This window comes from Pyrgilauda ruficollis, unplaced genomic scaffold (assembly GCF_017590135.1).
Source record: "Pyrgilauda ruficollis isolate IOZ18807 unplaced genomic scaffold, ASM1759013v1 scaffold72, whole genome shotgun sequence".
NCBI classification, from domain to species: domain Eukaryota; kingdom Metazoa; phylum Chordata; class Aves; order Passeriformes; family Passeridae; genus Pyrgilauda; species Pyrgilauda ruficollis.
In genome coordinates, this window is record NW_024529044.1 from 3,465,336 (window position 1) to 3,492,869 (window position 27,534).

General features: G+C 43.4%; 2 protein-coding genes across 3 annotated transcripts in view; one reads left to right on the top strand and one right to left on the bottom strand.

Annotated features, from left to right (window-relative positions):
* Positions 1–885: 885 nt before the first annotated feature.
* Positions 886–7,624, top strand: CUNH17orf75 (chromosome unknown C17orf75 homolog). The gene is made up of 10 exons (XM_041485831.1): positions 886–1,084; positions 1,332–1,412; positions 2,028–2,153; positions 2,579–2,719; positions 2,919–2,976; positions 3,977–4,096; positions 4,741–4,805; positions 4,917–5,053; positions 5,573–5,676; positions 6,291–7,624. The coding sequence occupies exons 1-10, from the start codon at positions 957–959 to the stop codon at positions 6,498–6,500; spliced, it is 1,170 nt and encodes a 389-aa protein (XP_041341765.1). The 5' UTR covers positions 886–956; the 3' UTR covers positions 6,501–7,624.
* Positions 7,625–13,966: 6,342 nt separating this feature from the next.
* RHBDL3 (rhomboid like 3) overlaps positions 13,967–27,534 on the bottom strand; it is a 55,845-nt gene continuing 42,277 nt past the window's right edge. For both annotated transcript variants that reach the window (XM_041485798.1, XM_041485797.1), the window contains 6 exons: positions 24,937–25,161; positions 24,106–24,254; positions 19,732–19,844; positions 17,511–17,611; positions 14,948–15,008; positions 13,967–14,238 (listed from right to left, as the gene is read on the bottom strand). In XM_041485798.1, the coding sequence (XP_041341732.1) occupies positions 13,967–14,238; positions 14,948–15,008; positions 17,511–17,611; positions 19,732–19,844; positions 24,106–24,254; positions 24,937–25,161 (921 nt within the window). The remainder of the gene's footprint in view (positions 14,239–14,947; positions 15,009–17,510; positions 17,612–19,731; positions 19,845–24,105; positions 24,255–24,936; positions 25,162–27,534) is intronic.

Sequence of the window (27,534 nt, forward strand, 5' to 3'; positions counted from 1 at the left end):
TGGGCAAGAAGCTGGCTGCTCTGTGCAGTGTTCTGGTGCTGGCTGTGCCAGTGTTGCTGGGTGTGAGAACACAATAAAACTGACTTAAATGTGTTCAGCTATCAGTTACCTGTACCTGTACAGGGGCTGTCCTGCTGTTACAGTGACAGTCCATCAGGGTGGGTGTCTGTGTTACCCCCATGGCTCTCCAGCTCACCACAGGCCCACCAGGTGCTTAGAAGAGAGTCACAGAATCACTGAGGCTGGAAATGACCTGTAAGACCATCAAGTCCAGCCGTCAGCCACGTCCAACCCTTGGCAGTGGCCCTGCTGCAGCTGGGGGTCACAACTGCTCCCTACGAGGCTTGTCTGCAAAAGGAGATTGTGGAGTCTCCCTCCCTGGAGACATTCCAAACCCACCTGGATGTGTTCCCGTGTCACCTGCTCCAGGTAACCCTGCCTTGGCAGGGGAGTTGGAGTGGATGATCTCCAGAGGTCCCTTCCAACCCCAACGATTCTGTGATAGTGATTCTGTAACTACCCGGTAGCCACAAGGCCAAGTTAACAAATGTGCTGTTTTAACACGGGAAAAGTATTTCAGAAGCAGAACTTTTTAAAAGCAGACAGCATGGCTAATCCTGCCAAATCCCCTTCCAATCCAAACCATTCTATAATTCAAAATGTGATTTGAGCAGGTCCTGCCGTTAAGTCAGTGACCGGTTTTGAAGGATTACTTGTACTGACAGAGGCACTGCGGTGCCTGTATTGCATTTTTCTGTGCATTACAAACGGAGGAGCTGCAGCAGCCGGAGCCGTTTCCTCGGTACCGCCCTCGGTGGGGTGAGGACGCGGCCCGTGCGCTCCGAAGGCTCCTCCCAGCGCCGGGCCCGGGGCGGGCTCTCGGCACTCCCGGCGGGGCGGGGCGGGGCGCAGCGCGGCCCGGTGCTCCCCGCGGCACAGGCGGGGCCGGGGCCGCGATGCTGCCGGCGCTGCCGGACGGCGATGAGCGGGAGCTGGAGAGCAGCGAGGAGGGCGGCGGCGCGGGCGAGGAGCGGCGGCCGGAGCGGCACGGCTGCACCTACCACGGCCTCTACGGCTACCGCAGGTGAGGCGCCGGGTTCCCCCGCGGGGAGGCCGTGCCCAGGCCTTGGCCATTCCCAGCTCCCTGAATTCCCTTTATTTTTTTCCCCCCTCTCTTTCTCCCCAGTGAGATTCTGTCCCTCCCATAATGCACGGATTCCCTGCTCCTGCTTTTATTCGCCCTCGGGCCGTGCCTTTTCCCTGCTGCAGCCGCTGTTCCCTGTTGCGTGTCACGGCTGTAAACTCACTCCCGGGAATCTCTTGGGTTCCAGGTCCGCGCAGCAGGGAGCCGCCGGCGGGGATGGCAGTGCCGCCGGCGCCGTGCCGCACACTCCCTCCACCGAAGACTTCAGGTAAAGCGAGCTGCAGAGCAGCGCAATCACGGGAATACCCCGATTTGAAGTCTTTGCTGTATTGCTGTCAGATCACTTGTTAGGTCCTCTGCAGTCCTTTCAAAACACAACCTCCCTGTGAAAGCATTATGGAATCCCCCATGGCACTTATTCTGGAATACCTAGGGAATGGACACACATACAGAGCTCAAGTAATGTATTAAACAGTAACTATCATCCTTGAGTTTGAACTTTTTTTTTGTGCTACTAGTACTTGATATTGCTGTATGGACTTAGTTTTTCCTATAGGTAACATACAACAAGAATTTATTAATTTTCAATGGATATCATTCCATAAACTCTGTATTACAGTTGGGAAAACGTAGGAACAAAGGGGACAGTGTCTTGTCTGTAGCTGCTGGGAAGGTCAGCATGAGCTGACACCACATCTCCAGACTCCTGGTCAGTGAGCAAACCACTGACTGCTCATGATGGGCCAAAAGTCACAGAGCTGCCTTAGTTGTCAGCAGAGAGAAATCACAGGGAGCCCCCTGCTAGAGGCAGGTTCTGCATATGCTGAGAGACACAAAACAATAACATTTGCCTTTTGGTAATGATTTCATCTGGTTTTTAAAGCCTCTCCTTGCTGGACACCAACTTACCAGCTGAAGCGGAGACGGAGTTGCGCAGTTTCATCGCTAAGCGTCTTACTAAAGGAGCGCTGTTTGAAGGAATGGGGAATGTAGCATCAGTGGGGCTGAGGTAAAGTTTTGAAATTATTGGTGAATGAGAGCTGTAAGGAACATTGGCACATCTTGCCTGCCTGCTGCTGCGCTTAGGTTTAATCCTGATTCCATGTTCCCAGTCTGTTCTTGCTTTAATAACAGCATTACACAATGGCACTTTCCTTTTTTAGGTAACTTTGAGAAAAATATTGTTTTAAATAATTTGCTGTTTGAATACTTAAAAAATACTACAGATATTTGTGATTATTTCCTTTTAAACAACTCTGATCACACAAAAGAAAAAAGAGAATGTCTAAGAGCTGTACCTACCATGGCCATAGGAGCCACCAGTGCTACCAGTTAAAATTACCTCAGAGATCATGTATGTCTGCTTTTTGCAGACATCATTTATTGTGATGTATCTGGAGGAAAGTAATTTTTTTTTTTTTTTTTTTCTCATAGCATACCAGAAGGTAAAGTTGGGTGTTACTACTGTCGTTTCCAACAAGAAAGTCTTCTGGAAATGGCAACATTGGAATCAGACATCAATGCTCCAGAATATGTGGTTTGTTTCTTAGGTGGCTCAGAGAAAGGTCTGGAACTATATCCTTACCTTGAACTTTCTTTACCTGTATGGAGAGGGAGACCATGTAAAAATTATCTTGTCATTCTGTCTGTTCCTACTTGAAATCAGCTTATTTGTGCACACCTTTCAGTAACTGAAAAAGTCAGTAACAGCCATATACTGAAAGGAAAAAGTACAGGTCTTAACTGATGCATCTTATTTTCCTTAAGAAGATACTTTCAGACTTGAGCTGGACAAATACATTCAAAATCTGAAGATAAACCTTGATTTGGAGGTAAAGCCTAACTTTTTTTTTTTAAGTGGTGAAAATTAGTATTTATGCAGGTTAACTGCTAAAACCATCTGGAAGATCTAATCTGTAGGGACAAAATAGGTGTTTCAAGTACCAGTATGAAACACAGGGAGAGATGCTTGACTCACCGTAGTTCAATGAATGTCTAAGGTGCTATCAGCCACACACGTCAAAAGAAAAAAAGAAGGGGGACCTTTTTGTGTCAGTCATAAATCTCTTAAAGCAAAAATCCTTTTGCCAACATTTTTCTCCTGAGGAGCCTCAGGAAAGAAATGTAAACAATAACTATCTGCTGCTGTGGAATGCAACAGGTGCATCTTCCATTGGTCCATGTGGATTGTTTCCAGTTGATGACCAATCACAGCCACCTGTGCCAAGGCTGTGAGCAGTCACAGGATTTTGTTATGCATTCTGTTCTTGTTCTTTCAAGCCTTCTGTTGATCTTTTCTCTCTATTCTTTTAGTATAGTTTTAATGTAGCGTTTTAATATAATATATATCATAATATAATAAACCAATCTTCTGAAACATGGAGTCAAACCTTGCGTCTCCACACATGAAAAGTCCTCAGCAGCCACAGTTAAATTTGGAGAGAAGAGTAACCAGTAAAGGAACTTTATCAATGTCCACCTCAATTCTTACCAGTTCTGAATGTTATGAAAGGACATTTGTGAGTTTTTTGTCACATTTTTCTAGTGGAAGTTCTGGATTTTAAGTCTCTTTGTAATCCCATCTGCTGTTGCATGGTCTTCACTCAATATACACCATCATATTATAGTTCTGGCTGTTTCTTAAAATGCAAAGCCTTTCATTGCTGATAAAGTGAGGCTTTAAATCTCAAACTCATTATTTAGTTCACTGTGGTTTGAGATTAACAAGGTTCTAACATCCAATTATCCTGCATTGAGTAGATTATTAATAGGCTTCTATTGATGTAGGAATCTGGTTTTTAGTTAAAGTTTTAATGTTTCAATGTGTTACAGCAAAAAAACTTAGATGCCTGTGTTAGCCCTTACCTGAGGAGCTGGTTTGAGGATGCCATCTGCCCTATCCAGAGGGTTGTGCAGCTCTTCCAGGACAAACTTGCCTCTCTGCTACATGCTGTAAGTGTACTAAAACTGGGTAGCTAAAATACCTCCAGAAGGCATCTCAGTGACTCCAGCATGGTTCATTTGCTTTCCCAGCAGGAGGAAATGACAAAACCTTCATTTTTTTTGTTGTTGGTTTGTTTTTTGTTGTTGTTGTTGGTTTGTTTTGTTTTTTGTTTTGTTTTTTAAATTCAGAGCAAGTACTTTTCCCCTGCTTATTGCTAGAGAAGCATGTAACAATTTCTTCTGTTGCTTAAAAAAAATTACCTAATGGTGTCCACACTGAAATTGGCATAAGAAAATCAGAAATAGCATGAGCAGTCTGTCCATGCCATAATTGTCTGAATGAAAAGGGGTGTTATATGGTGTACATGTCTTTTGTAGTTCACTGGAAAGAGAAAAGAGACTAATCCTAGCTCTAGTCCCTGAGCTGGAGGAGGTTCTGGATGGAATAGCTAACAGAGTATAACTGCTGAATTTCTTCTGAGTGCAGAATCAGGTGCAATGGCAATAATACAGAGTACTGCCTTGACAAGAACAATTTTTAAAGTACCACATTTTGTATTAATTGCTCATAACTGCAATATAGCTACAAAAGTAGTACTGAAGTTGCATCCAGCTTTTTCCTTTTTTTCTTTTTGTTTCTTTTTTTGTTTAAGGCTCTGAGTTACACTCCTGTAGAAGTCAAAAATGCAGATGAAAGAACAGAAAAGGACATCAGCAGGTAAAGATACTTAGAGCCCAAGTTGAGTAACTTGGCTGCTGTGTCTGACCGTCGCCTTAGTGTGCAGGAGCTGTAAAGGAGCAAGCAGCTGACAAGAGCTTTCTGTGTCAGGTTCCTGGCAGCTGCCAGCCTCCAGGGACTTGTCCAGGAGGGCACAATGACCTCGCTGTGCATCGCCATGACAGAGGAACAGCACAAGTCCATGGTTATAGACTGTAGTGGCCCTCAGCCCCAGCTGCATAATGCAGGTGAGATTACAGCAGGGAACACTTCCCTTGGATCCATCAGCTGCTGAGAGCTGGGACATTAGAGGCAGTTAGAGGATATTCAGATCATAGGAATCTGCCCAGAAACTTTAGGTTCTATTTTCCTATGAGGTAGCAGAGTAGTTGGTTACACCAGACACACTGGAACTGTGGGTTGAAAATGCTTGGTAGTAAAATCCACAGTACATTTAGTTTATGGACCATGAAAGTATGACTTGTACAATTCAGGGGATCTGCAGAACTTTTTTTTCCTGTTGTGGTTTTGACAAATGTTGGGAAAAGGGATTCAACAATCAGAACACAGTCTTGTGTAATCACTGTAGCTGTGTTTGCTCTTCTTTTTCATGTGTATTGTTTTTCCTTAAGACTCATTTCCTGGCCCAGGTATATTGCTATCACTTGTTATGTGAGAGTGATTAAACCAGGTGAATGCAGCTGTGTATTTATGTTGAGCTCATTGCTTTTTCTCATCCCTTCTCTGTGTTCTTGAACATTTAACAGGAAGCAACAGATTCTGTGAGGACTGGATGCAAGCTTTTGTGAATGGTGCTGAAGGTGGAAATCCATTTCTCTTCCGGCAGATTTTGGAAAACTTTAAATTGAAGGTACCTGTTCATTTATGTTAAAGACTTGAAGATATCTGGGTTACTGAAGAAGCAAATACTATATGCAAAATATTATTTTGCAGTGAATAAAATTTTTAGGTTGTTACGATGTCCGTATGTCCATTAACTGACTAACTCTGAAGCTTAATTGAGGGCTGGCTTACTGTAGTTGACAAGAACAGCTGTGAAGTAGTGTCAGAGTTTCTTCAGTGAATGCCCCAAAGGTGTTTTCTCAAATTTAAAGTAAGACCCACCTTCTTTGTTGCTGTTGTTTGTTTTCTTCAAATACTGTTAATTTGAGACTTGCACATACAATCTCATGTAACTGGTAACAGGGGTTCAGTAGCTAACACTTCTTAGGTGAGTTGCCATAATAGAATTCACGCTACAAGTTGGTCACATCACATTGTGTCCACACATTTTCCATCATTACAGTGAAAGCTGTAATATGCATCCAAGACAATATTCAATTCTTATATTACTCTTAAGTAGTAATACAAAATTTCTGTTGGAAATGCTTTTGCTTCTCCTGCTATTTATCCTTTATTTTCTGCAACAGTGTGTTTTCATTCCATGTAGAAGGATAAGAAAATGCTCTGTTACTCTTTGCCCAGGCTATCCAGGACATTAACAACCTGAAGAGGTTTATCCGCCAGGCTGAAATGAACCACTACGCCCTGTTCAAGTGCTACCTGTTCCTAAAGAACTGTGGCAGTGGAGACATCCTGCTGAAGATTGTGAAAGTAGAACATGCAGAAATGCCAGAAGCCAGAAATGTAGTGACCGTCCTGGAGGAATTCATGAGAGAAACATCAGTGGCTTAAAATTATCTTATGTATAAATCATCAAATTCTTCTGTGCAGTGCAGCTATTGCTGGATTTTTAATTTATATTTCAAAGTATTGCCCAAGTCAAACCTTAGCTGCAGTTTCACCTTTCCTTGATTTTAGACAAAGCACTATGAGCTTTTTTAATGTGTAAATATCAGATAATACAAACTCCTGCAGAGTTTTCAGATACTCCAACTGACTTGATCCTGTTCTGAGGAAATCATGACATTTGATTTTTATAGTCATTGCAAAACCAAACCCAAATCCCTTACCTGGCAAGCATGTGGCTGTTCTAAATATTTTAAATATCTTTAAAATAATTTAGATCTGGCTGCTTTGTTTTAATAAAGAAGTACAAACATCTGGATAGATCTAGATAATGAATTAATCATTTTAGTTTAGATAAGAGAACCTAGGTACCAAGTCCATGTCTGGTTTCTGCTTTCAAACTGCTGATTTGTTCTGCTGCCACTGGATAAACAAGTTGGTAATTGTATGAAACAGAGCTGCCTTAAGACTGAGCCATCGCAGTGATCAGTTTGTATGTGCCTGTATGTGTGCATACACACACACAACAGGTATCTGAAACTCCCAGGCTATTTGATGTATCCCCTTCTTCCTTAGCCTGAGATGTGATCAAGATCTTTGTATGTTCTTGTATTACAGTTTTGTGTAACTGTAAGTAATCCTCTGTTTTTCAGTCATGAGGAAACTAAAAAGTTTCCACATTAATAGTAAGACTTTTTCAGAATTTGAAGTAAATGAACTTCCCAAATTAATTACTCAGACTTTAAAACATTTCACTGTATCAGCAATGGATTCATACCCACATCACAGGACACATAGGCAGCAGAATACCTGAAGGAAATCTTTGGTTACAGCTGGAATAAAACTCATGAAGTCGCTCAGTAACCTCATAAAGAGCAATTTCTGCAAACCTGATACAAGCAGAATTCCCTGTTGGTTCCCTTTGCAGCAGAGGGTGCCTGTAACTAACATGGTTCAGTGTCACTTGTGCTGCTGCTCTGTACTGTGAGGGCAGGACTTGCTGCTTTCCTGTGACACCACCATGTTGAACCTATAATAAGGCTGACAATAAAACACGTTGAAATCCTCAAGAGTGTGCCTGTAAATTGTCAATGAGTGTGGTCCTTGATGTCTCCTGTTGAAAACCCTTTATGCCTCAATGCAGAGGAGCTGCAAGTGTGGCATTAATAGCCAAGGTGGCATATAATGTATTGGAGAAGAAAAGTAGTGTGGAAGATAACAAACCTCATTCAGTCATTTGCAGGAGCGCTGAGAAGAAACAAGTGTTTTCCTTCATGAGTAAGTACAGCAGCAGCACTCAATAAAACATGTCACCTTTTGTTGCTCCTATACATTTCTAAAGAAGCTTTTTGGATGATCAGGACACAAGAAAGAGCTCAGTGCTTAAAAAAATACGTTGGATGTGAAGAACAGGTAGCACGAAAATATATGGTGCTGGCAAAACCCACCTTACCTTCATGGTGAAAGTCCTCAGCTAATGAATAGAGTGATTTGAGTGTCTCAGAAAGTTCAGTTCAGTGCAGAGAACTGACAGCAAGAGCTGAGTTCCACACATGGTAGCAGTGATCTGCCTCCCTTAGGAGTAGCACATCTGCCAAGAACTGCTCCTACATACATCTTCATTCCTATAAATTACACTTTAACCTAGTGTTTCCCAACAAAAACACAACTTATTTTTCAAAATAAGCTTCTGCCTTCCACACTGGTAGAAGGATTTTTATTTTAATCAGTTGGGGGTTTACTTTTGCTGGGGGTTTACTTTTTTCTGGATTATGTTGTTTCCACTCTTGATTCAAGACAGTGTTGGCTGTCAGATTTGAAAACATTCAGTAGAGCCTGATGTTAAAAGAGCACAACCCTCCTCCCCAGTAAAAAAAAACCAAAAAAACTCAAATGTAAAAAAAATTTACTCAAATGTCATCAACTTCCCTGCACTTCTGAGGAAGCTGCAATGAAGGGACAGCTTCCAAAAGGTGGGACAACACCTGATTTCCCTACAAATCCCAAGCCAGTTCTACATTCTCATTAGACCTTGTGGAGAAATGAAGCTGCAGTTCATTCTCCCCTTCATCTGTTAGACAGACATAAAAATGAGTTACCAATGTCATTATTAGAAGATTACACGTCAGAGCTCCAAACCAAGGGCTCTTTTGTTAAAAACCATGTTAACTGTAGACAAACTTACAAAATTGTCCTTGAAAGTTCTTCTTGGTTGGTTTTTTGGTATGTGATAAAGAACAGCTCAATTTTATTTAAAAAAAAAAAACAACAACAACAAAAAAACCCCAGAAAACAAAGAAAACCACAAAAAAAATTTAATGGATTCTGCGCTCAAATAATATTGTCACAACAAAAATATACAGAATGTACACAATACAAAAATATTTGGAAACATACATTAGCATCTTACCTTGCAAATATCATTTTGTTTTACTAGCCCTTCACAGGGAAAGTACCATTTGTTCAGTATTTTAAGGCAGAAAATTATGTCGTTTAGTGCTTTGTGTTTAACACTTGGATGTGTTCTTAGCATTAGTAGTGTAAGCAAAAAAAAAGCTGCATAAATCTGGCTTTATTTGCAAACTGAACAGACACTGTGGGAGTCAGGAGAGAGTCAGTGACAACGTGTCTATCAAGCTCGCTGAAAATAAGGTACTTTAGCTACTTAAATCATAGGGAATATTTTGTGCTTTGTGCTGTAAAGTACCCTGAAATGTAAATTTTCTGTAGTCCTACTGGCATATTAGAAAGCTTTTTCCAATTAAAAGCCAATGATTAATGGTGACATTAAAATACATTTGCCTTTAAATAAGCTTGGTTTCTGTCTTAGGTGTGATTCTTTTACATGGAACTGCAAAATACACTGCACTTCTTTATAACCAACTCTTGGCATCAGTGATTAGAGAAGGAATCTTGAGTTCTACCACACAAAGCACTGCAGAGCAGCCAGCACTGTAAGGGGAGCAGGGGAGCAGCAATATTCAGAGGTGCTGGCCTGGGCTCTCTAGTCTCAGCCTGCCCTCAGAGGCGGCTGGTGCTGAACTGCCATGTCCCCATTCTCCAGGTCCACTTTGGGCAAAGCCAGTGGATGGGTGTTCCAAAGCAACTGGGCTGAGCTTGAATCTTTGTGAACAGACTTTGAGCTCTTTACTCACTGAAGGATGTGTGAAAGTCCTACCCACCATCTTGTGAGATTAAATATTGGCAGCGAACAGCAGTTGCCTTGTGAGGTCAGCTGTCATGTCAGCACCAGCTCTGAACATGTCAGATTCCATCCTCCATAGCACAGTTCAAACTGAAAGGGCCCAGTCTGGTCTAAAACACATGGGCAGTATAATCCATCAGAAACAGCAAGTATTGGGATACAGAATCCCTGAGCTTTATTTCTAGTAACAATTTCACTAGCTTCCCCCTTCCCTGTTGATAACATACTTCCCACTGCCAAAGGAGCAAGTAGTGAAAAAGCACAATATGCCACGTAAGTGCTAAGATTCCTCATCAACTGACAGGAAAACAGTGACACAACATGTTGTCTTAAAAACTCAGCAAAAGTAAATTAATCAGCATTTTTATGACTGCTACACCTCACTCTCAGATTGTTTTTGGAAACCTCCTCTCCCACCACTGCATGACAACTCTCTCCCTCCTCATGCCTGTGTTATTACCGTGTAATAACTAGCGTAACACTACTCTTTACCTGTCTAGGAATAAAAGGTGCCATTTGCAGTCTCCGTGGACTTTGATCTGCCTGCTTCTCCTCTTTCCTGCTCCTTCCCTTGTCCGGCCGGTGCGCCGGTGCTGCTGCCCGCCGCCGGCAGGTGTCCCCGGCAGCTCCGCCTGCCGCCCTGCTCCTCATCCTCATCCTCATCCTCACGGAGCTCTGCTGCAATGAACTCACCGCACGGGAAATCCACCACGCCAAAGGCTGCTTTTCTGCTTTTCTCCCCCAGGTGTTGTGTCCTCGCTCAAGGACACAGCGTAAAATAACTTGCTCCGAGGTGCTCTGTTCAAAGCTGTACATTGGTGACAGTCCTTGCCTTCTGCTCCAGCACTGCACAGGCATAAGTTTCAATAGATTCATGTTTTATTTGACTGATGGAAAATCCTGGCAGTAGCTGAAATAAAACCACAACACATCACTGAAATCAGTCCCTCAGTGGATGCTTCTTCAGGAACATGCTGACTGTGACAGGTTGGAACCACAAATGAGCAGGATGGAGAATATTACATCTCCAACATGAGCCAGCAACTTCAAGGACATCTGGAGGTAACAGAAAAGCCTGGTTAGCCTGCTGTTAGCTCTGCGGTGCTGCAGCACTGTGGCACTCCTGGGTGTGTTAGAAAAGAACATAACTGGAATTTATGATACTCTGTAAAAACACAGCAAGTTTTCACACTGTAATTTTAATGATTAAAAAAATAATTAAAAAGTTTAAGCACCTTGTGCTGCTTCTGGCTCCATGGGCTGATTGATTGATTCTTAGCAGACAACAGACTCTGTGCACAAAGTGCTCCATGTATGGGAGGAGATTTCAGCTCTGATGAACAGGAATGTAAAAGGGTTTCATTCCTTCACCTACCATAAATCTAACACTGCCTTAAATCTGGCCTTTCTGATCCCCAGGGTTGTTTGTAGACTTGCTCAGGCAGGGTACAGGGACACAGAATGAAGTCAGAAAGATGAACAACAGTTTAAAAGAACAAGTCATAAGATCAAATTCAGAGCTGTTTTCAACCAGTTCACATAAACTACACTCATCTACGGAAAAAGGATCAAGGAAGGCTGTCTGCATTACTGTGTTCAGCTCCCTCCCACTCCTGAGCTGGGTAAAGACATTTTGGCCATGATCAAGCTGATCAGGAAACTGGTGGCTCTTGAGCTTTTATCTTGCTGCTTCACCTCAGAGCACACACTGGCAGCAGGAAAGGCATTGAAGCCTTTACTGGTAAGAAACTCATGGGCAGTAAGTAGCTCTCAGCTGAGAAACCAAAAATAAAAGTCAATTGGTGCACATTGCACTCTGGTAAATTATAGGCAAAATAATCTGGGTTTTTTTGCAATTGAAATTTTCTACCAAAATTTTAAAAGCTTTCCTAAGATTTCAGGAGAACTCCCATTCCTGGTCACCTCTATTTTCAAGGCATCTGTAATGAGAAAGGCTTATCAATAGGTGAGGGAAGGAATGTCCTCCTTACTTGATAACCATGTCAGAACTCTCCTAGCTCCCACTCTCCTTCCTGCCTGCTGCTCCCAGGGGATCCACAGCTATGACACTCACCGGGCCTGCACCTGCAGCAATCCATGGGAACTCTGGGGACTGCTGGGATCTGGACCCAAACTGCAGAGGTAAAATGGTTCAGGGAACCAATCCCTTCTCCAAAATTATCAGAGCTCTGGCCCTTATCCTGTCCTCTTGGTCCTCAGTGAGGGCCCATGAGCAATGTGCTGGCCATGCAGAACAACAAAAGTGCAATCGCCCTCAGAAATCCCATTTCTGCACACAAAGGTGCCAAAAATTGTTTCTTTTGCAGGTAAGGCTTATTTCAATCTGCAGAAACACTTATTTTCTCACCCCTCCTTCTGAGGCAACAGAAGTTTTATGCATGCATCTGGTAGGAGAAGACTTCACCCCTCAACCCAGAGTTATTTTTCGATAAGAGGCAAAGAAGGGGGCAACTGATAAGCACTTGTGGATGTCCCCTCTAGAAGGACAGGCTCCTACTAGCTTGTGGTATCATCTGACAGCATGGATAGCACAGCTGAGAGAATAAAGCCCACAACACAGAGACATTTTTCTACAGAGCAAACACCACTGCTATGGTGCCCATGGGATGTGAAACACTCTGGTGGCTGTGCCTGGGCACCAGCAGGAAACAGAAAAAAGGAAGAGTGGAGCTTGTCTGGAGAGACTATTATGGCTACTTTGTCCAGACCATTGAATAGGTGGGTAAAGGACAGAGAAAAGGAGGGCACCCACACTCCTGGACTGTAATTTGGCAGCTCTCTAAAGTGACAAGCAAAATAAGCACCTTACAGAGAAGTGTACCTATAAGATCTGCTTGTGCTGCAGATGTCCCCATGTGGTCCCTAGGTCTGTGCAGGCAATTGTGTGAACTGTGTCACAGCCCACCTACAGATTGCCTCAACTGGGCTTGACCAACATTAAAGAAAAAGGCATCACTGCAACTAACTGTTGTCTGGGGCTCCTGAACATCCATTGCCTCAGGAAGAGGCATCCTCAAAATTTTAGAAGTCATATTAAAACCAGTTTTATTAATTTCACAATGATCACTGTAGCAGATAACACCCTCTCCACTTCATTGGGAAACCAGTGCTACGTACAAACTGATTTAACTCCACTGCCTTCAGTGGACTTGGCCCCAAATGGATTGTATGGCTGTAAAGACTGGATAGTTCCCACCCTGGACTGCTGGAGGTGATCATGGTCCCATTTTCCCAGGAAGAACCTGCTGGAAGAGTTGAGATCCTTGCTAGGAGCTCACTGCAGGCCAGGTGTTAGGTCAGTGTGGTCAGAAAAAAAATGAGAAGAAAACAGCACCTGATTGTCATCTGATAAAACCACAAATTAACATTTGCCCTCCTTTTCTTCATCCCTCAAAAAAAAAAACCAAACAAACCCCCAAAAAACAAACAAAAAGCCCCTACAACAATCCAGCCACACCCTCTAGCCACAGCAGGCTGGGGAAGGGGGAATAATTAATTAAAATCAAATGAAACATGCACAGGAAAAGTCACTTCTGGCTGGGTATCCACAACACTCTAAGATTCACAATGTTTATAGTGCAACTTCGTTTGACCTGTGGTTGAAGACCAGTCTCCATCACTTTGTGTAATCAAGTTCTGCCGATTCCTTTGAAAGTTGTGCAAGACAAGTTTCAGCAGAGGCTAAAATACCTTAGGAACCATTCAAGTAATTAGACAGTGGCACTGGTATGGCTGAACAGTCAGACGTGTCCAAAGAAACCAGACTCAAGCTGCCTTGTAAGTACCATTTGAATCTCTAATCAGTAAATGTCTGCTCTTTTTCCCTTTTAGTGTTCAGCAACACAGAGGAAATTCACTGAACAATTGGCCATAATTCCAGCACTGATCTGGAAAATACAAATATTTCATAGAAAATATTGATGTGTGATAACAACCCAAGCAGTCAGTGCCCAGGTGCAGGGCAGAAACTGCAGGGCATGGCCAGCCAGAGTTACAGAAACTGCTGGATTTGTGAACAAACTGATCAGCCCATTCTTTCATGAGATCTTTAAGCACCTCCTCCAGCACACTTGTGTGTTCAGAAGAATCATCCTCCCAAGTTAAATACAAAAATAGATCCTCCATCTTCATTCATTTAACACAGCTGACAGATGACTTCTGCTCTCCAGTTTGCTGTCCCGTGTTTTCAAGGAGGGGGAGGTAGCTTTAGATCCAACAGACTGTAGGCAAAAATATTCCAGAAGATGGCAAACAAGACAAAAATGACGTAAATAGAAAGGAAGATCCACCATAAAGTCTGATCTTGGAGTCTCTGCTCATAGTTCCTCAGGATGATAACACCAAGGGTGATTCCAACCATCACCCCTCCCAGGTGAGCCATGAAGCTGGGGTGGGGGCATGGGGGGTAAGCGGAGGGGTGGAATCGCAGCCACACGGCTCTTCCAAATTCAAAGCTCACTAGAACAAAGAATAAAAAATAAGTTAATTGTCTAGGTTTATCCCTTCTTAAGTCCATATTGTGGGAAGCACTGCATCCCTGAGGAGACAGAGAGGGACAAATTGCCTTGTATGGTGAGCACAGAGAAGCTGTGGCTATGTCAGGGTTGTGGCACACAGACATGAGGCCTCTCCAGTGGCTGGAAAGTGGTTGGGGTTTGTGAGAGTGTAGACAGGTTGGGGAATATTCACCTTCTGAAATTTACACCATAACAAAAAAGAGTTAGAATTTGAAGACAGCTGTCTGTGATGAACTCACAGCTTAGTTTCCCTTACTGTGTCCCCCCGGGGGTTGGGCTGCAAGAGAATTCACCAATGTGGGTATAATGCTGCTGCCATCCCAGACAGGACATGCTCTAGGAAACCCAAGTATTGTCATTATGAAAGCATTGCATGTTTGAGACTGCAAAGAGAAGATGTTTAAGCTCCTTCACAAACACCACAAGCTACAGATGCTGGCTAATGACAAATCCTTGTTTACAAATGCTTGCGTTGAAAGCCAAAATCTGCAGTGGAGAGCAATGTGATTTCTGCTGCCAGAAGGTCCAGCTGCAAGTTCCTACCAAAACTGCTGCAAAGTCAAAACCCTCTAAATCAGCATGAAGTATTATGACAAGGACAAACAAAACAGGACTGGCTGCTCGTGTGCCAAGCATTGTATGGTACTTACTACAGATCAAGGCAACAGCCATGCGCAGCAGCTTGAATTGGCACTTCATTCCTGACCAGTTCTGGAAAAGAGACAAGGAAAACAAAGTAATGCTGCACACAGACCTGAAGGGGTATTACATTTAAATGTGTCACTTGTCAGGCAGCTTCTCAGTGCATTCAAGCCCTGCTGTGTTTTCTCGATGCTACTTTCTGTGCCTCAGGCTCCCTGAAATTCTGCAGCTCAGATCTTTGGCAGAGCATAGAGAAACAATAAAGACTTCAATAAAAGCATATCAAGGAAACCTGGATTTAGTCTCCTCTGTCTTCAGGCTTGGTTATTAATCAATATAGTGGAATAAAAATCTCTGAATGATAATCAGTCACCATAGAGAAATATTAAAAGGCCTCCTTTTCCACTTGCGCATAATTTTAAAGCAGGAAAAGAAATCATGTTTTGAGAAACATGTTTATTAGACAACATTATTATTTTTTTATTATTACTATTATGTGACTAAATGAAAATTTGCCTGTTGAAGGCAGACTGAGATACCAAGATAATCAGGTTTCTTGTGAAAAGCTGCCTATTTGTCACACTGAGGAAATAAAAAGAATGCTTGTAAACTCTTCAGACTATCTCTAATGACACTAGGGATGGCAAAAAATGCAACCTCCACAAAACAAGTAACTGATTTTCTCTCTCCACAGAGAGATCTAACCCAGTCAGAAAGCTCTGAGCTCATGCTGATTAATACTGTGCTGCCTCCTTCACTTTTCATTCCCATGTAGCTGCTTTGAATCCCTCCCCTCACTCTTTTCCTTGGGGTGACATGCTTTATTGCTTCCCCCTGTTGGTTATTTTATGTATTTAATTCCAATAATATTTCTTTTTCCAAGCAGGAATGTTTCCATTTCCTTTGGTTACCAGGAGGCACAAGGGAACAGAAGATTCCAGAGACCCTCCCTGCCACAGTCCCTGCTGTCCCCAGCTGTGCCAGACTGAGCTGTGCCACAAACAGCCAGCACGCCTTTCAGCGTGCAGGAGCATCTCATCTAGATAACAAGTGAGCACAGAGAGACAAGGGGGGGAAGGAAAGCAAAAACATCCCTCCACCAGAACTGGAAAAGCAGCAAAAATAATTTCAGATGAGAAGAGAGGCAGTGGATAATGGAGAAATAAAGATGCTAAGGTAGCAACTGCTAAACAGATTTGGCAGAAGCCAATGAGTAGTGAAATGACAGATCACTTTGTGATGTTCTAAGAAGTCAGGGAAGGTAACTGCTGAAGACTCTCCACACGCCTCTGAACAGCCTGTTCCTCTAAAGCAGGCCAATATTTCCTCCAATGCCCCCCTCTAACCCTGTGAATTGTGGTGTTAAAAATCCCTGTGGCTGTGTTACCACCCTGAGAGACAGAGGAAGCTCCTTCCTGCTTTCCTTGGCACAGTGGCAGGGAACACAAATTACACTGAAAAGAACTGAAGGCAGGGATGCAATTCCCCAGCAGAAACCCTGTGCTGTAGGGGTATCCCCTCTCCTCTGCTCCCACCCTCTCTGCTAGCCACTCAGCTGTTAATTTGGACAGCAGCCTCAGCTCATTCATGCTCTGAAAATCTTGAAGAGGGTGAAGCAGACCAGTTCTGCTCAGGATATCTCTCACTTCCCAGCTGTTAAAAAGCTGTCTGGAGCAGCACCACTGTGGGTCACAGCTGGAGCTGATGACTTTACTGCAGACAAGCATCAAGTACAAGGTTTTCTTTCAGGCTTGGCTCCAACACCACCACACACACACATCTTCCAGCACCCATATAACAGATCTGTCTCTACTGCAGGCACCTCACATTATCTTCCCACTCAGACCCAGGAGAGGAGCATTATCCTCATTTTTATGGTTATTCTGCTCTGATATTGCTGGTACAGGACAGACATGCCACCACACATTAATCTTCTATCAGCAAAGCCTTTTTTTCCCAGTGTCAGCTGAGGAGTCCCCCAGGCAGCTGTGCTGGCCTTTGCCACCACCTAGCTGAGGGCTGGAGATGAACTCCTGTTTCCAACCTTAGAAGAAGGACAATGCTGGTATTTGCTCACCTTTGTAAAGTATTTCATGAGGTGAAATAGCAAAAAGATGCATCATTAGATCACCCAGGGTTCAGCTATAATCTGGGTTTTACAAATGGAGATAAAGAATATTCCGCACATGAATGCACTGAATGCTAAATTTCCTTAGATACCTAGTAAAATTACACAGCATATCCAGACAGGAACAGGTCTGCCACTTCTGCAGAGCCAGTCTGCTTTTCAAACATTTGTCAGCTATTGCATGGAGAGTTGATAGCCTGGAGAACACTGATAAATCTTGGATTACCAACATCTTTAGGTTGTCCTGGCAAACTGTCAGCCATCAGGGTACCAAGTCACCAAGTTCAAGGTAATTTTTCCATTCCAGAACCACACAACTGAGACAAGACTCTTAGCTGGGGCAAGCTCTGAATGACCAACAGCTGGGTAAGGCCTTACTTCCAGCCCCTTTGGGCCACCAGATGTGGCTCACTCTGAGGTCAGACAGTCACTCTGGTACTCACCATCACAATATTGGCCAGGTGAGCAGAGACAAGAGCATACACACCTCCAGAGGAGCCCACCACCGGCGCCCTCATGTCAGCCACTGACACTGCCAGGGACCCTGGGGGAAACAACAAGGCTTTGTGACAATTGCCCACCAAATAAACACACTCTCTCCTACCCTACATCCCTGCTGTGGCCTGTTTGTGCTAATTGCTGCAGGTCAGGAATACAGAAAGAGAAGGAGGGGGAAATTGATTGACTGGTGAAGCCAACTCAGTCCTGTCAAGGCAGTGACTGATTGATTCCTCTGCACCTACTTTAAAAGCAGCCAAGCAAGGCAGCAATGTGTCTTTAAACTTGTCCTGCAAAAAGGCATTTATTCCCTGACTGAAAGAATAAGGGAGCAGGAGACAGACAAATGTCTGTGTTTGTTTCTCACCTGAAGATAAAACAGAAGTAGCTCCCATGTTGGCAAGAAAAATATTATCACAGGGGGAAGGAGCTAGGGACTTGTAACTTAGCACAGGCCTCTGATCACAGCACAGCCTGTTACCTGTAAAACTTCAGAGTAAAACTAGTCAAAAATAGCCTGGATGGAGGCAGTAGGCACACGCCAGCAAAATGACAGGTCAAGTACATAAAGGCACCACTAATAATACAGCCAAACACAGACATTGCTTCTTCTTATCCCAGTTGGAGGCTTGGATCTGCTCAAAGCTCCTTTCATTGCTGACTTTAAGAATAATTTAAGCGATAGAGGGAAAGGCAGATTTGCTGTCACAAGGAAGGGATAATGAAGATCTTTGTGATGATTGGGAATGGGAAAAAGACATATTGGCAAATCTTGAGAGAGTCCTTGGTAGCGCAGAATCTAATGAACTTCTTTGCTAATTGCCCAACTGATTCCAGGTCAAGAAAGTGCTGAGCTTCCACCAGCCAACTCTGCTGATAGCTCCCTCCTTCCTTGTATGGCCCTGAGACTTCTCAGCTCTTAAACACTGCCATTAAGGAAAAAGTTAATGAGAAATAAAGGAAGAAGTAATAAGAACTTGCAGTTAAGTCCTCAGGCACTGCACTGAGCGCCTCAATTTCCATTCTTAATGTGTCCTCTTAGTAAAGCCAGACAAATGAGAAAGAACCATAAAAGTTGTGGCCTAACTACATTTTACATTTTACTACATTTTGTCTATTCCTGATTATTTAGCAGCTGAGTTATCTTTATATTATGTCAGCATCAATATACCCATTTTCCTCTCTCCTGGCACGTGACAAAGAATAAAAGATGTTTCATAACTAAGATATCAGTGAAGTCCTGTGTAGAAAAATCTGTGTAGAAAAGCTGTATCTGGGAAGTTGCAAACTGGGCACCACTTTTGTTAGTGTTTGTTAAAATAACAGTCAGGGGACAGCGGAGATGCTCTGCTAACTCCTTTCTTTGCATTAAATACTGTTGATGTTTGTACCATGCCTCGTCCTGTGCCCTAGTCCAATTATTCTTTCCACAGACTGTCTCCTGGAATGCAGGATTTATTAGTACCCAATGCAGCCCATTCTACAAAGGGTTTATCTGCTTATTATGGAAAAAAGTAATTATGTGGCTGGAAAAAAACCCAAACAAACACTATAAATCTTGAACAAAGGCAGTCAATCACTCTCTGAGTTCCACTATAAAGTTCTTGGTTGTTTTCACACCCTCCTTCTGTTTTAACTAGATGTTGATCTATTGTCAGCTTTCATCACCTCCAAACTGCTGGAAATTCCAAACATAAATAAAAGCAATTCAGCACAAACTAAAAATCAATCAGACCCCATGGCTTAATGATGAAATGAATTTTCCAGATTTCTGTGCACTGCTCACAATCAATCTACAACCAAATACTTCTTCCTTACTTAGGCTGTAGAAAGGTGAAAGACAGGACAAATGTAGGAAGAACTGCCACAGGACGAGCATGTCTCCACATTCAGGAAGATCATCTAAAGCAAGGCTATTTTAAATTAACAGGTAGTTGGTGCATTTTTAGCAGGTCTACTAAACACAGAGTCTATGGCTACATAGAAATAGATGTCAAGTTGTACCATATTTTCTATGTCCAGCCCCACAAAGGATTTCAATGCACAGAAGATCAGTGAATGATCCTCTCCTAATCCCAAATATCACAAAACATTTCTCCAACTCAAAAGCCAGCACAGACCATTTTCACTGCTTCTCCACCTGGGGCATGCAGAAGTGTCACCTACCTGCCACAACTCCTGCAACGTACACAAAACTGATCCTCGCAGCTCCGTGCACCATTTCCAGAGGAACCCCAACCAAGAGCTGAAGGACAACATTGAGCCCAAGGTGTTCTATCCTGCAGCAAGGAAAAACAACAGTTGTCCTCTTTTCCAGCTCTTCATCTCCTTTCTCTACCACTGAGACATAGATATTTTGGAAAGAAAATCCAAATAGCAGCCGATTCACATAAGTAGACTAACACTGGGAAAAACAGTGATTCCAGAAAAAAATCAGACCCAGAGTTACAATGTTTCTTCCCTCCTTTCTGCTTTTATCTTTTCTGTATCCACACAGGTGTTTTCAGCTAAAGACCTCGTACAATGTTTGATTCTTAGTCAGACTTTTTTTTCCTTTTTCCTTGCTTGAAAAAGTTAAATGACTTGTCAAAAAAAAAAAAAAAAAAAAAAAAAAAAAAAAAAAAAAAGAAGCAGCAAGATGGAAGCAGAGCCTGGAACAGAAGCCAGAAATTTGACCTGCTCCTCTCTTCTCCCCTCCTAGTGATTCCACTTTTCCCTGCACACATCACACTGCCATGATGGGAAGTGGATGTTAAGAATGAGGTGAATGTAGAAGTTCCAGGAGAACTCCATTTCCTGGTGCCATAATGCTGCTTCACAGCATGGCTGTCTGACCCTCACCCTTTTCTGCTGTGCCTACTTCAATGGTCAGAATGGGAAGCAGAGGGCTCAGGTGCCCAACTGTACTCACTGATGCTCTCTCTTCACCCACCCTTGTTCCCATTACAGTCAATAGCAAAACTCCTAAACTCCTGTTGAACACACAGGAAAAAGCTGGGCTGAGGGGACTCTTGCAGAAAGCCCCACTATCTCGCTGTGCAGGACCACTTGCAGCCTGCAGGCAGGTGTGACAGCTCACATGTGTACATTGGGCAGAGACTCCAGTGCAGCAGATTTCCCCTGAGCTGAATCAATAGCTTCAATGCAAGTTCTCTGTTGCTTTAACCAATACTACTCAACAAACCTCACCTGCCACTTTTCAAAGCTCTATACAGACATTCATCTGTAGGGTCTTCCAGTGAGGTAATACCAGCACCAGGCCCTGAACAGGATCCTCAACACTCTGCTAGTGTCTGAGATTTACCCTGGGTTCAGAGGACTGTGACCTCAATGAATGGTGACATCCCACTGGAGCCAAGGGTATCCTGCTTTTTGTATGAAGAGAACTTGCTTACAAAAGAGATGGATCTAAATGACACAGTGGCACCCTTAAGGCAGAAGGCCAGCATCTTTTGGGGAAAAGAGAGGAAAGTACCTAATGTCTTGAAAATATACATCCTATTTTATACAAGAAAAGGGTTGCTCACAGGCAGGCACTAGCAAACTTTGGTTTAAGTTATATGCATTTCCACTGTTTTGATCTTTTTCACGTTACCATAGCAATTTCCCATATACAGCAGAGAAAAACACTGATGGTGAGATTCAGTAATGACAGAACAGTCTCATAAATGAGAATTTAAAGTTGGACTGCAAAAAAGTGCCAGAAATGATACTGCAGAAAACAATCCTCTCCTGATAGCTTAATAAGTTTGTTTCCATTGAATTTCTCTCCAAAGATGAATTTCCCTCCTGCACAATACATTCCGCACTGCAATTTTTCATCATGGGAAACTGCTGCATGTAACTGAGTTCTTTCATTACCTTCCTCAAGCCCTTTGAAGCCACTGGGCATGGTCAGCACTTGCTCTGATCCCACATGCTCACAGAACACAGGGAATTAAATTAGGAAAAACCAGCAAAGGTCAAACCCAGATCACTGAGATGAGTCCAAACATCCAAGTGGCCTTTCACAGAGGGGAGGGAAGAAGCTTTGGCTGGCACACAGTCAACATCATGAGGTGGCACCTGACATTTCCACACAAAGCACTGGGTCTTATTTTCCAAAGGAAGCTTTTGTAAGAGCTCAGCAAAGTTTATCCTGGCTCTGAAGTGACTGCTCTGATTCACAGCTGTTCTTAGAAGACTTCCCAGGAGCAATCCCATTCACTTCTCTTCCCCATCACACTAAGAGCTTTGAAGGCACCAGAGTCAATAAGTACCCATAAAATATAATTACCCTTTGCCAGTGCTGAATGTGTCATTCTTGAAATGACAATTTCATTGATTTATTAAGGACTTTCTCCTTCCCTGGGACCAAACAAATGGGACTGAGCATCAATGCAAGTCATTAGTTATGGCAGTGATACAAATGTGTGGGCTTCAGATATCAACGTCTGCTTTCCATAAAAACAGAAGGGCAGAATTTACAACTTTGCCTTTTCAGCCCTTGACAAAGCTCCCTCCATCAGAACCAACACACAGCCTGTACATTTTTGGAATCTTTCTAGAGGCACAGCCAGCCAAGCCTTAGCAACTGCTGCCTTCTCAAACACCTTGCGGCTGCCACTTGCTCTTCAAAAAAAAAGACCGAGTGCACTAAATTAAGGAGCAGTCCACATTACCATTTAAAAGTCTCAGCTGGAAGCAGGGTAACAATAGACCCATGGCATTGTGTTATCCTCTCATTTGAAAAGAGAGGAGAATGATGGGCGTCCACTAAAAAACAGTATTACCTTCCCAAGATTTATCTGTTTTCCTCACAAGAAAGGAACTTAATACAGAGAAGTTAGAAATAAAGGGACATTTAGCTTAACTCCAGACACTGCAGATAAATCACAAGGTTTATTGCTCCAGTGGGACTCTCCATTGTTTTAAAGGCTGTGTAGCTAAAGGACTTGGAATCCATCATGACAAGTCCCCTGCTCACCACCTTCCATTGTTCCACTCTGAGTCACCCAGAGGTGAAATAAACCTGAGAGATTTTTTGGCCAGTGAGTGTGAAGAATGCCAGGGAACTGCCTGCTACAAGGGTGATCTGGCACAGGTTAGGAAAGCATGCCACAGAAAGGCACTTAATGCTGGAAAATTGTCCTTGTGCAGGTGTTTCTCCTCCAATGTATCCTAGAGCAATCTGTAGTTATAGACGCGATATGGTAAAACACCACCACCACCAAAAGAAAGCCCAAATACAAATTAACTAACATTAGTTAAAATCAAGTGTTTCTTTCTTTTACAAGCCACATTTTCCCCATATTTTCAGTGATGGAACTTTCCACTTCCCATTTTAGGTAACCAGCCTCATGTCTAAGCCCAGTAGTCCCCACTTGCAGGATGAAATCTATGTCATATTGGCTCTTTGGAGGGATTCAGCATGCAGAGGACAGAGGTTGCCACATTCAGAAGTTTCTTCTAAAAACTTTTCCCTACTCTTCCCTTGGGTGCAGTCTGTTTTTATCCAGGGATCTGGGGCACATCTTCTGCTCCAGGGCAATTACACACCAAGGAAGTTATTCCATTGCAGGAAAGAGACATCAGTATGTCTTCCATCAGAGACATGGAAAAAAAGGCAAAGATCAACTTGATCTTTCAGGCCTTTCATAGAAGAACATTGACTGATGGAAATATAGGCTTTCTATTTAAGAACAAAGAGTCCTTATGCAGTTTCAAACTCTACACTACTGCTGAAAGGCTTGTTGCTGTCATTTTTCAATGACAGAATTAAAGAAAATTGCAATTATCTGCCAGGAATGTGTGAAGATAATGATCTGAGGAACTGCTCAGAGGGGGTAGAATGTTTTGTACAGGGATGAACTTTCCAGTGACACTTACTCATCACCATGGCATCACAAACATCACACAATTAAATCTACTTAAATTTTGTGAGGACTAGCACAGCCGAGAAGAACAGAGTTAGAATCCCCACACCTTGTATATTCTTCCAAAGTCTGTTACCTACCTCCCATGGGATGAAGGAGGATTCATTTTATTGTGCATCTTCATTTTGTATGGACACCATTCTGTGTCCATAGTATGTACAAAGTGGGAGTTCAGGCTTGACACAGCCTTCTAGGCATTAGCTCAGTCCTTACAGAAGGAACCAACATTACTGAGTGATGCCATATCCCAGACACAGGGAATTTAACTGACTTTTCCAAAACCCTGTATTTTTAACTACCAGTCCAACATATTTGCAGACTTGTTCTACCACCTGCACAGCTCCTTTAGTGGAACACTGGGCTTTGACCTAGTTTTAGGAAGTGCACAGTAGGAAGAAAGTGTGGTCCCAAAACTGCTGGGGAGAAGAGCAGCATCTGTTAAGCTCCTTTTGTTGCCTTGTCCCTTCAGAGAGCTGTGAAGGTTTGCACCTCATTGCCCAACAGTCCACAACATCTTCATATTTTTGCACATAATTTATAATTGAGTATTTAAAATCTAATTCTGAGCTGATTCTGTCACTTTCTCTATCTCTCAGGGGAACCTGAACTGTTTGTAAGTACTCACCCTGCATGCATGAATATGTAGGTTAGGTACCTCCAAGCCTGGGCCCGAAGCTGGGGATGGTACAGTAACGCATTCTTCAGGTACAAGGGGTGGCTGACTTGCAGCACAAATCTGTCTAAGACCACTCCGTTATAAAGAAAAAAGGCAACCTAGAAGAGCAGAGATATTCATTGGTTAGCAAATGCCTTTTCTCACCAAAAACTACCTTTTACCTAAAATAAAGGAGAAAAAGGTAACATATAAAAAACTTTTCTCCCATTTGACAGCTTCACACAGCATGAAAATTCCCTGTTTTGAGGAACCTGCAACACATTGATATAACTGTATTTGTGACCTTCTGTAACACACCAGCCCCTGAGTCAGAGGAACCTGCTCCCAGTCAGCACCCTACTATCAGTGTCATATCCTACTCTGTACTTTCTTGAGCACATTACTCAGCAAATGTGCAAAGATCTCATTTGGGCAACACATGAGCAGGTCAGAATATTTAACCCAGAGGTTCTCTCCCCTGCTTTTTCTCTCCACTCACAGAACAGAGGTAGCCATACAGAAATTTCTAATTCTATTGACGTATCCATTTCTCTAGAACTGTCTTGTTTTCACTCCTCAAACAGTTTTGCTCTCATTTCCCAAACTGTGTAGTCCCATATACGAATTGTTCCAATGACAGCATCACAGTCTCCACTTAAAACACACTCCAACAGGCAACAAAAATGGCCACCAGCTTCACATCTGTCCTTGTCCAGGCCTGAATGAATCCCTCTCCAACCCCTGATTGCGTCCCAGCAGAGCCTTTGGCAGTGTGGGGAGGTTCCCAGGGAGGGTACTTGCCTCTACAATAGTGATGGTGATCATGAACCAGGGCGGGGGGCAGCAGGTGTAGCTGTCATAGTACCACTTGCGGTCGATCTCCCGCGGGAGGGTCTCGTACGCCACGTGCCGGATCAGCCTCTGCGAGAGGCTCAGCCCCGTCTCCTCCAGCAGGGCCTTGCTGCACAGCCTCCTGTTCCCCTGCAGGATGGCTTGGCGGAAACTGTTCGACCTTTTGTTGCTCATCTGAGGAAAAGGGAATGGAAGAAACCATGAGTACAAAGCAAGGCCTGGCACAATCATCAGGGAAATAGTGTCAGTTTGGCAGCACCAGATGCAGGCAGGCAGGAAAGCCACCACCAGGCTGAGCTTTAGGAACCAAGTCTCGGGACAATGACAGGGTGCACTGAAAACTTGGGGCGCAAGGAAAACAAGTACCATGGCCTGCCATTATGATGCCAATAGGTCAAGGCAGAACTCTGGCAAGGCAGAGCAGAGGCTGCTGATGCACCTGGCTGAGCTCTATGGCCCATTCTCCAGCCTTCCATGCACCCTCTTCACCATCAGTTATCACAATCCATATTTCTGTGTCCTTCCCTCTGATGCCTCTGCTCTATCAAACTTCCCTGCAGTCTTGGGGCAGGAAATTTCTCAAATGTAGCAGCAGACACTTTCACAGCACATCTAACCCTTGTGGCAGGAGTTAGCTCTGGGCAAAGAAAATTATCTCTTTGTGTAAAACAAAACTGCCTGAGCAACAGCAACAAACAATAAATTAATCGGCTGTACAGGCTGTCTTAGCTCCTGTAAGCTTGCAAGCCTTTCCAAGGCTTCTTTCATAAGTTATCCTCAGAGGGGCAGGCTTAGAGATGGCACAGGCTTACAGCTAATTTGTATATGCATTATCACCTTACATGCATAGATTTAGCTATCTTTTTGAGCATACACTTTACCAGTTTGGATGCATAATTAAAGCAATTGCATTTGCAAATTAGGCAGATGGAATCTTATGCTTAGCCTTCTGGGGGTGGGGGAACAAACCAGGTCTGAAAGAGCTTGCTCCAAGATTTGTATAATTGTTAATTAGCCCTGATGTCAAACAAACCTGCTGCATGAGAGCCACTGTCTGGCTGAATCTTTGGCAGGGAGCTCCAAAGCCTCGCTGTGTACACAGGCTGCTGCAGGGGGACCTTCCACTGTAACAGGCAGCAAAGCAAACACGACAGCCTGGTCCTTCTTTTGAGAGAGCTGCTAACTGCTCTCAAACCACCGGCACATCCAGCCTCCCAGAACCAAGAAGAGATGACACTCAACAGCAGTGGCTTCCAGTTGTCTTGGATGCTGCTGGTTTCAGCTGATATCCCAAAGCTAGCAAAGCCCAGAGGTTATGCTCTCAGTGCCCAGGCAGTCAGGGAATTGCTCCAAGCTGGACCAAGCTGCTTAAATACAGTAATCACTGCAGGGAGCCACCTCCTGTTAATCACTGGAGGAAGGCAAGGGGCCATCTGAGGTGATGGCACTGTGACCCATTCTGTCCCTCCTTAGCCTTCATTTGTAGCCTGTCCCTCCAAAACAGAGGAGCACTGACCATCAATTGATGTTATATTTTTTTTAAACTGATGAAAAAGTTGTTGTTGTTGTTCTCTTTGAGTTGTTTCAGTGAGAAGATATTTTACCCTAACAACTCTCTCCATTTTGGTATTTCTCCTTTGCTCCCTCTTTCATCCGTTGATTCAGAAAACACTTGTAATAAAACATTTCTTGTAAAAAAAGCAGAAAAACAAAGAAGAAAAAAAAGTCCACAAAGTCTCTCTCTCAGTCTTCTCATGTCTATCATCCAAAGGCCTGTATCTAAAACTAGGGAAGCTGAGGGGGAAAAAATCGTTGTGGTCCTCTGTTGCATTAAGAAAGCCTGCTCATACTGAAAGATAATATTTTCATAGAGAAACAGGTACAAGGCTTTTCTTAGCACGTGTGAGATGCCTTTTGCTAGGTAAGAGATGTACCTCTGTTTCAAAGACACTTTTAGCCACCTAATGACCTCTCTATGTCCACAGAAGAAAGCTTCATTCCAGGTTAGTTCAGAACAGCCTTTCAGAGATGCTCTGCATGTGCTCCCTCACAAAGTTCATACTTTTCTCTCTGGCTTTGCCCCTCTTATGGGCAAGAATAAATTCAGACTGAAACTATAAAATTGCCTGAAGATACCAGACAGTTGACTGGAGCTGCTGATGTGTTTATTCCAATTACAGCGATAAATGGGATTTTCCTGCCTACCACAAAACAGTCAGTGCTTTTCCCTCCTGCAGCACTTCAGTGGAAAAGATAATAATTTCCAGAGTCAAGGAAAATTGTCATTTCAGTTCAGCATCAAGAAGTGCTGGCCACCCTCAGTAGATGATCACCGCATCAGTGCAGAGATTGCCAAGGGAGATGGGCAGGAAACTCCAAAGGCTGCTGATGTCCATGGTTAGGATCCTAACAAAGATTTCCTTGCATCTGTTGAGCAGAGTATCCTAAGGGAGGCACCCCTGGACTCGTCTGTTACTGTTACAAGGGACTGGTTCAGTTCAGTCACCTGAACTCAGCACAGCCCCATCAGCCCAGTGTTCTCTCTGT